Source organism: Rhincodon typus, chromosome 7 (genome assembly GCF_021869965.1).
Source record: "Rhincodon typus isolate 14 chromosome 7, sRhiTyp1.1, whole genome shotgun sequence".
In the NCBI taxonomy this organism is placed as follows: domain Eukaryota; kingdom Metazoa; phylum Chordata; class Chondrichthyes; order Orectolobiformes; family Rhincodontidae; genus Rhincodon; species Rhincodon typus.
In genome coordinates, this window is record NC_063338.1 from 55309657 (window position 1) to 55319404 (window position 9748).

A 9748-nucleotide genomic window follows, 5' to 3' on the forward strand; every position below is an offset into this window, starting at 1 on the left:
GCTGTGTTCCAGCCCTCTGGAACTTCCTGCCAAGTTCCGTTGGCCTGGCAGCCCTTTTGCTGCTCTCAAAAACAAATTCCTCTTTGAGCATGGGACAATTTCTTGCACCCACAAAGAGCTTTAAAAATTGAAGTTGTTGTAGATTTTCTAAAAGTCATCACTGTTCACTTATCTTTCATCAATAATTAGATAATTCTTTCGAAAAATACAATTTGGATTCCAATCACTACAATAAACATTTATTGTTTTTTTTGTCATCGGTATTGTTTGCATTGCTTTGCTTGCATGTCTGAATATGACAATTCATTCATACTATACTCAGATACATTAAATCAAGTTGGAAGTAACTTCACTTTGATTGCAATCTCACTGTTGAACAGAAAGCAACATTTTTACTGTAATGTTCTATGCTAATGCTTAATAAAGTGATAATCAAGGCATCTATTCAGAATTAGCTCTCACAATTTTAATAACAAATTTCATTACAAAAAGAAAAAAGAAATAGGCTAGTCAATAAAAGCATAATGAATATTTGCCTTTCTCCCCTTTTAAATCAAGGAAAATATTTTTGAAATGCGTTATATCTATTACTTTCAAACATTACATCTATTTAATAAACGCCAGATAATATCAGATCAGATAATATCTTCAAATATTTACAGCTGTATGTGACCAAACTGCAATGAAAAAGTTCAATAACCTGTAACATGCAAGTCCAAAAAATCGTCCTAGTTGTTTGAAAATTCAAATTTTGCTACGTGTTTGTGATACGCAAAGATTTATTCACCACTCAATTGCACGTTTCGTAAGCCAGAATCAAGAATATCAACTGAGCTTTCTAAAATTGTCATGGAATCATAGGACTCCTACAGTACAGAAGCGGGCCATTCAGCCCATCAAGTCCACACCGAAGAGCATCTCACCTAGAACCACACTCCCACACTATCCCTGTAATGCTGCATTTCCCATGGCTAACCCACCTAGCCTGCACATTCCTGGACACTATGGGCAATTTAGCATGGCCAATCAAACTAACCTGCACATCTTTGGATTGTGGGAGGAAATCGGAGCACCTCGATGAAACCCACGCAGACACAGCCTTATTAAGCTTTCAATGCCGAATTTTGTATATTGTTTTGAGCTACAAGTGGTTTCCAGAATACCTCTACTGCAAATCAGCACTGTATCAAACCTGGCAATTTCAAACTTCTATTGTTAAAACTTTTGCCTTAGCATTATTTTGGTCTTTGACATGGCTAGTCATATTTTATAATCATTAGGGAAATCATTACCTTCGATCATTAAAAGAAATATAAAAACAGCAATTGCTGAGAAAGGTCAGCAGGCCTGGCAGCATTTGTGGAGAGAAATTGGAGTTAACATTTCAGATCCAGTGACCCTTCCTCAGAACTGATGGTAGCTAGGAAAATCGAATCAGAGATAGTAGGAACTGCAGATGCTGGAGAATCCGAGACAACAAGGTGCAGGGCTGGATGAACACAGCAGGCCAAGCAGCATCATAGGAGCAGAGAGGCTGACGTTTCGGGCCTAGACCCTTCATCAGAAAAGGGGGAGGGGAAGGGGGTTTTGAAATAAATAGGGAGAGAGTGGGAGGCGGATAGAAGAGGGATAGAGGAGAGGATAGGTGGAGAGGAAACAAACAGGTCGAAGAGGCGGGGATGGAGCCAGTAAAGGTGAGTGTAGGTAGGGAGTTAGGAAGGGGATAGGTCAGTCCAGGGAGGACGGACAGGTCAAGGGGGCGGGATGAGGTTGGTCGGTAGGAGATGGAGGTGCGGCTTAAGGTGGGAGGAGGGGATAGGTGGGAGGAAGAACAGGTTAGGGAGGCAGGGACGAGTTGGACTGGTTTTGGGATGCGGTGGGGGGAGGGGAGATTTTGAATCAAAATCATCCCCGCCTCTTCGACCTGTTTGTTTCCTCTCCACCTATCCTCTCCTCTATCCCTCTTCTATCCGCCTCCCACTCTCTCCCTATTTATTTCAAAACCCCCTTCCCCTCCCCCTTTTCTGATGAAGGGTCTAGGCCCGAAACGTCAGCCTCTCTGCTCCTATGATGCTGCTTGGCCTGCTGTGTTCATCCAGCCCTGCACCTTGTAGCTAGGAAAATGTTGGATTTTATACAGAAGATAGGGAGGGGGTGAAGCTAAGGAGTAAATGCTAGGTAGAGATAGAGCTCAAAGACAGAAAAGAACAATTGGACAGTCAAAGGAGTGGGTAATGATCCGGCTAGGCGAATGAATAGCTACTAATGGGGACAATTAGTGGATTAACAATGGGTTATGTCTAATAGCAGACCATGTGATAACAAGGCCTGGTGTGTGGGGGTTGGGACCAGTACATGGGAGAAGGTGCCTTAAGCCCTAATATTATTGAACTCGATATTGAGTCCAGAAGGCTGTAGAAATCCCAAGCAGAAAATGAGTTGCTGTTCTTCCAGGTTGCGCTGAGCTGAGCAGGAGCAATGCAGCAAGCTTGAGAGCCAAAAGATGATGTAAATCAGTCAGTTCTGAGGAAGGGTCACCGGACCCGAAATGTTAACTCTGATTTCTTGTCACAGATGCTGCCAGACCTGCTGAACTTTTCCAGCAACTTTTGTTTTTGTTTCCGAGACAGATGTTGACCAGGAAACATGGTGCTGTATTGAAGTGGCAGGCAAGGTGAAGGAACCTTGGATGACCAGACATGTGGAACATTCAGTCAAGAGAAAGAAGGAAGCTTACTTAGGTTGAGGAAGCAAGGATCGGACAGGGTTCCAGAGGGTTACAAGGTATCCAGGAAGGAACCAAAGAATGGACTTAGGACAGCTAGAAAGGGGTATGAAAAAGCCTTGGCGGGTAGGATTAAGGAAAACCCCAAGGCGTCCTATGCTTATGTGAGGAACAAGAGGACAGCCAGAGTGAGGGTAGGGCCGATTGGGGATAGTGGAGGGAACTTGTGCATGGAACAGGAAGAGGTAGGTCGAGGTCCTTAATGAATACTTTGCTTCAGTAATCACCAGTGAGAGGGACCGTGTAGTTTGTGAGGACAGCATGAAACAGGCTGATATGCTCAAACAGGTTGATGTTAGGAAGGAGGATGTCCCAGAAATTTTGAAAAACATGAGGGATAGATAAGTCCCCTGGGCCAGACAGGATATACCCAAGGTTGCTATGGGAAGTGAAGGAAGAGATTGCTGCCCCTTTGGTGATGATCTTTGCGTCCTCACTGTCCACTGGAGTAGTACCAGATGATTGGAGGGTGGCAAATGTCATTCCTTTTTTCAAGAAAGGGAAGAGGGATAATCCTGGGAATTACAGACCAGTCAGTCTTACTTCTGTGGTGGGCAAATTATTAGAGAGGATTCTGAGAGATCGTATTTATGATTATTTGGAAAAGCACAGTTTGATTAGAAATAATCAGCATGGCTCTATGCGGGGCAGATCATGCCTCACAAGTCTTATTGAATTCTTTGAGGATGTGACAAAACACATCGATGAAGGTAGAGCAGTGAATGTAGTGTATATTGATTTTAGCAAGGCATTTGATAAGGCTCCACATGGTAGGCTCATTCAGAAAGTAAGGAGGCATGAGGTCTCGGGAAATTTGGCTGTCAGGATACAGAATTGGCTGTCCAATAGAAGACAGAGGGTGGTAGTAGATGGAAAGTATTCAGCCTGGAGCTCGGTGACCAGTGGTGTTCCGCAGGGATCTGTTTGGGACCTCTGCTCTTTGTGATTTTTATAAATGACTTGGATGAGGAAGTGGAGGGGTGGGTTAATAAGTTTGCCGATGACACAAAGGTTAGTGGAATTGTGGATAGTGTGGAGGGCTGTTGTAGGTCGCAATGGGACGTTGGCAGGATGCAGAGCTGGGCAAAGAAGTGGCAGATGGAATTCAACGCAGAAAAGTGTGAAGTGATTCATTTTGGAAGGTCGAATTTGAATGCAGAATACAGGGTTAATGGCAGGATTCTTGGCAGAATGGAGGAACAGAGGGATCTTGGGGTCCGCATCTGTAGATCCCTTGTAGTTGCTACCCAAGTTGATAGGGTTGTTAAGAAGGCATATAGTCTGTTGGCTTTCATTGGCAGGGGAATTGAGTTTAAGAGGCCTGAGGTTATGCTGCAGCTCTATAAAACCCTGGTTCGACCACACTTGGAATATTGTGTTCAGTTCTGGTCGCGTCATTATAGGAAGGATGTGGAAGCTTTAGAGAGGGTGCAGAGGAGTTGTACCAGGATGCTGCCTGGAATGGAGGGCAGGTCTTATGAGGAAAGGTTGAGGGAGCTAGGCCTTTTCTCATTGGAGCAAAGAAGAATGAGAGGTGACTTGATAGAGGTGTACAAGATGATGAGAGGCATAGATAGAGTGGATAGCCAGAGACTTTTTCCCTAGGGCGGAAATGACTATTACGAGGGGCATAATTTTAAGGTGATTGGAGGAAGGTACGGGGGAGATGTCAGAGGTAGGTTCTTCACACAGAGAGTGGTGGGCGTGTGGAATGCACTGCCAGTGGTGGTAGTGGAATCTGATACATTAGGGACATTTAAGCGACTCTTGGATAGGCACACAGATGATAATAAAATGTAGGGTTTGCAGGGTAGTTTGGTCTTAGAGTAGGATAATAGGTCGGCACAACATTGTGGGCTGAAGGGCCTGTACTGTTCTATGTTCTATGTTCTATGTTCTAACTGGAAGCTCAGGGTTCTTTTTGTGGACAGAATGTAGATGTTCTGTGAAGTGGTCACCCAGTCTATGCTTTGTTTCCCCAAAGTAGAAGAGACCACATTGTGAGCAGTAGACTAGATTGAATGAAGTGCAGGTAAACCTCTACTTCACCTGGAAGGTGTGTCAGGCCCTTGGATACTGAGGAGGGAGGAAATAAATGGACAGATATTCCACCTTCTGCAGATGTAGGAGGGAAGAGAGGAGGTGATGCCTGAAGTGTCAGTCCCGGCTGAGGGCCCTGTCAGCTACGGTGCTGGGGAATCCTTGGTTGAGGAAGGAGGTGGACATTTTCAAAGCCCTCTTGTCAAAGTTAACATCATCAGAACAGATGCAACAGAGACGAAGGAACTGGGAGAATGGAATAGAGTCTTTACAGGAAGCAGGATGTGAGCATGTACAGTCAAGGTAACTGTGGGAATCAGTTGGTTTGTAGTGGATATTGGCGGTCAGTCTATCCTCAGAAATGGAAACAGAGATGTCGAGGAAGAGGCGTGGAAATTGGAAGCAAACCTTTCCAATTCTAGACAAGCGAGGGAAGCAGTACCATCGATATCATCGATATACCTCAAAAAGAGTTGTGGGTGGGGGCCGGAATAGGACTGGATCATAGAATGTTCCACATACCCAACGAAGAGACAGGCATGACTAGGGCCCATGCAGGTACCCATGACCACTCCTCTGAACTGAAGAAAGTGAGACGAGTTAAAAGAGAGGTTGTTCCGTGTGAGGAGGTTGGGTGTTGGAGTGTGCTGGTGGATGGGGAAGGTTCAGGCCTTTTTTCCAGGAAGAAGCAGAGAGGTCTAAGACTATCCTGATAGGGACTGATGAGTAAAAGGACATGTTTCTAATTTCCAACATCTGCAGTTCTTTCGGTTTTTATTAAAAGATATGTTTGTCTCTGAATACAATGGTAATAAAATTTTAACTACCACACCCATTGCATTTTATGAGTGCTGACATTGGTTATTTCCCTTTATGAGCCTTGACCAATGTCTGCATTCTATGTCATTTACCTTTTGGTAAATACCTTTTACAAAAGTATACAAAGCTTATAGATAATACTGAGCAAAGGTAGAGACGTAGAGTATAACACTACAAAAAAAGTCTGCTTTTTATAGACTATTTGCTCACAGGCAGATTGTGCAAGCAACTTCAAAAACACAAAAAATCATCAAAATTTGTGAACGACATAACTCAGAACATATCCTGCCAATGGAACATTTTTCACCAAAAGAAGAAGCAGAAAATTTAAACCTCTGGAAAAAAAAATTGCAATGCAGATTTAAGGCATTTCAAATCCAGGATAAGCAATGGTGCTCACATAGCTAACACATGGTTATTTAGAATAGATTGGTGAGAGTTGATTTTAATGCTATTATGCTAAACATATAGATATATATTTACTCTAACTTTTTTAAAAATTCAGTTACCATAAACAGTAACAAACACACAATCAATATAAATTTACATTCACCATACCTTGATTGGGAGAGACTGTGGACAGTAATAAATGTGCTGAGGGTACATCTGTTGTTTCCACACTTTACCCATGATGATGTTAATGTCTGTCTGCAACACAGCAGCTGAGGATTTCTTCAGTTCTTTTGCTGTAAGTTCCTAGGCTGCTTGTTTGTAACCAACAACTTCACCTAAGCCTAACTGTAAAACTGAGAGGACATACTGAAGTCGGTGACTTGAAGGAGATCCACAAGTCAGCCTCTTTGTAAGGGAGTAGCTCTCCTGTTTCATTATAGATAAACAGCAAAGCACCGTGAAATAATCAATAAACCTTCAACATGTGAAGTGGGGGATGGGTATGTTGCTTTATAATATAAAGTTTAACCAGTTTTATATTTTCAGGCTTATATGTGCACAGATTTCATGAAATTTTAAAATATTTTTCATTTCATATCTCCCCAACCATGAACAAGGGAGCCTTCAAACTTTGGGTTAATTGGGGTTCTCTCCTTTTCAAAATAAAAAAGGATTGACACTTTTGTAACATTAGAAGCTTTATTGGGCATGTTACATTGTACAAAAGGCCTTAAGAACTAATTCCCAATTGCTTCACAGGGTAAGACGCTCCATTCAGATCTCCTCTGCACGCCTGCTTCTTTTCCTTTTCCTTTTCCTTTCCAGTTCCTTTCTTTTTCATTATTTTTCTCCTCTTACTGCTCCCCCAGACTTTTAACTACACCTACGTGGAGTCAAGGGTGATGAATCATGACCAGAGACTGGGCGGGAGTTGAGCGCGCAGGCCATGTCCCGCAGCGGCAGCAGAGCGAGCACAGGCCAAGTCGCAGACCAAATTCCCAGAGCACTGGCAGCAGAACAAGCGTGGGCTGGGCCGAGTCCTGGAGCGATGGAGGGGCCGAGCTCCCGGAGAGATGGAGGGACCGAGGCCCAGAGCGTGGGAGGGGCTGAGTCCCGGAGAGACGGAGGGGCCGAGTCCTGGAGCGATGGAGGGGATGAGTCCCGGAGAGACAGAGGGGCCGAGTTCCCGGAGCAATGGAGGGGCTGAGTCCCAGAGAGATGGAGGGGCCAAGGCCCAGAGCGACGGAGGGGCCAAGTTGCCGGAGGGACCGAGGCCCGGAGTGACAGAGTGACCAAGGCCCGGAACGATGGCAGCAGGGGAATCCTGAGTCCTGGAGTGGCACAAGGTGAAGTGAATCCCGATACAGCGCGAGTTACCTTGTTGCTGCAAAGTGCCGGCGGGGAGTGGTCTGGAGGCTGGTGTGATGCAGGACAGTTGCTGGACTTTGGCTTTGCGCCATGTGCCGCTGTTTGGAACTCTTTACCGGACTGTAATTTAAATCATTTTCATAATGTTATAACTAACTCATTCCGAATTCATTCTCAGACACTGCAAATGATGCTTATGCTTTTCTTTTAATCCTCTTCTGTACAACAACACTATTTTTTTTTAACTCTGTAAGGTTTGTACCTAGGTACTTGTACCTAAGATGGTGCCATTAAAAGGTAGCCATTGTAAAAACTTTTCACTGTACTCCTGTACTTCTGTACTGGCGTACACGTGACAATAAAGGATATTCTATGCCATTCTTCTATTCTAATTGTAAACTTTTACTATATCTGCCTTTATAGCACAAGGATTCGTGCTTCAAATTTTCTAACTTGCATTTTTAAAGTGCTTCTATGTCGAAAAATGTCCTGAAAGGCATTTAAAAAAATGCTATTCAGACTAAAATTGACACCAAATCAAAGCTCATGAGCTGAAGTCTGATCTTGGACACTGTGATTCATCAGTGTGTGGAAGTCACCTGGACATTTGGTTCCAGAAGGTGATCACACTCCTTCAGATGGGGTCTTCCGGTTTGATCAGGGACTGGAGGATGTTACTGTGAGCGACGCAGTAATGGGGATCATGAGGATAGGAATGGAGGAGACAACCATATGCTAGGATTTAGGACATCTACTCAGAGTGGAAAGGAACATGCAGTGGGATAGAGGAATCCAATTCTTGTGGTTCATGTCGGTACCAATAACTGAGAAAGAAGTTTGCCTTGGGAGTACAAGCATGGAGGGATGAATTAGAAAGAAGAACCTCAACGTCAACAATGATTTTTGCATCACCTGTATGAAGACGGAAACAAAATATTTCTTAATTTGATCTGCCATTTCCTTCTTATCCAATAGTAACTCCTTATTTTCACTCTGCAGATAACCAACACTCACTTTACGGATATGTTTTACCTTTCAAATACCTGTCAAAGCTCATGCTATCCAGACTTAAATTTCTAGCTATCTTCCTTTCATAATTTCCTCTAATTTATCTCTCCTGATTAACCTTTTTGTCATTCTTTCTGTCCAATTATCTATCTCACCTTTGCGCAATTAAGAGCTTTTTCCTTAAGTTTGATGAATTTTTAGTTAACCATGGATGGTACTCAGAATTTTTCTTCACACAATGAACATTTCCCTTAAATGGCTTAAATATATTTCTGAATATCCCTTAAATGCCTGCCACTACTTCTGTATCGATGTGTCCTCTAGCTTAGCTTCCCAGATCACTTTAGATATCTCAGTTTTCATGCCCAAGTTGCTCTTCTTTAAGACTAAAATGCAAATATTTTCCCCCTTTAAAGTGATTGCAAAATTTGATCGCATTGTGGTCACTGTTACTTAGGCACACTCTCACTCTTGAGCTCATTAACTAATCCCATGACAATGCACAATACCAAATCTAACGGAACCTGCTGTCTGGTTGGTTCCAGAACCTATAAAAACTTAAGGCACAAAAATCATTCCTCGCCAACAACCCAGAAGTTAAAAAATAAGATTAAATAACCCAGTTGAAACTGAAGCAGTCTTTCATATAAGTTTAATATAACCTCCTTGAATTTATGTTTTATGCTCCTATTAATAAAGCCTAAGATAGATATACTTTATTAACCACACTCTCAAGCTGCATTGCTACCTTTCAATGATTTACGTACCTGTACTGTTAAGATCTCAGCTGAAGGTATTACCAGACAACTCAAATCCCAGATTGAAATCTAGCTCGATAGATCATATTTTGTTTTGATTTTATTTAACAAGGTCGTCTTTCACTGTAACACATCATATGACACTGCAGATTTGATTATAACAATAAAACAGAAAAGAAATGAAGGTAAGACAAAATAAACCAAACTACAGCAAACATTTTATCAAATGAAATCTATGGGACCAGGAGTATGCTGGTTGATCAAATATTCCAGTTGATGAAGAGGTCCATATAATCAATGTAAAAACAAACAATAAGTCATAGAAACGTTATGCAGGGGGTATACACATAACTGTTTTACTTTATTTTCTGCATAAGTCACTTAAATAATAATGCAATATTGCATTAAATAAAACTTACTGGCAGAGAGCGTTCTCAATCGCATCCTCGACTGACTACTCTGACATTGTGGAAATTGTGATAATACAGTAAACTTCCATTATTTGAGGTAAACTAATTTTTGCCAGTTTATCGAGAGTTCATAAGGTGCCAGTTAAAACAAAGTTTTCTGTATTTAC

At 42.4% G+C, this 9748-nt stretch overlaps 1 protein-coding gene across 5 annotated transcripts in view; it reads right to left on the bottom strand.

The window, feature by feature from the left end:
* LOC109910815 (RNA-binding motif, single-stranded-interacting protein 1-like) overlaps positions 1–6369 on the bottom strand; it is a 229106-nt gene extending 222737 nt beyond the window's left edge. For 2 of the 5 annotated variants that reach the window (XM_048598622.1, XM_048598618.1), the window contains exon 1: positions 6203–6368. In XM_048598622.1, the coding sequence (XP_048454579.1) occupies positions 6203–6274 (72 nt within the window). In that variant the 5' untranslated portion in view covers positions 6275–6368. Of the gene's footprint in view, positions 1–6202 lie in introns of all 5 variants that reach the window. The other 3 variants (XM_048598621.1, XM_048598619.1, XM_048598625.1) reach the window with 3 other exon arrangements.
* Positions 6370–9748: the final 3379 nt, after the last annotated feature.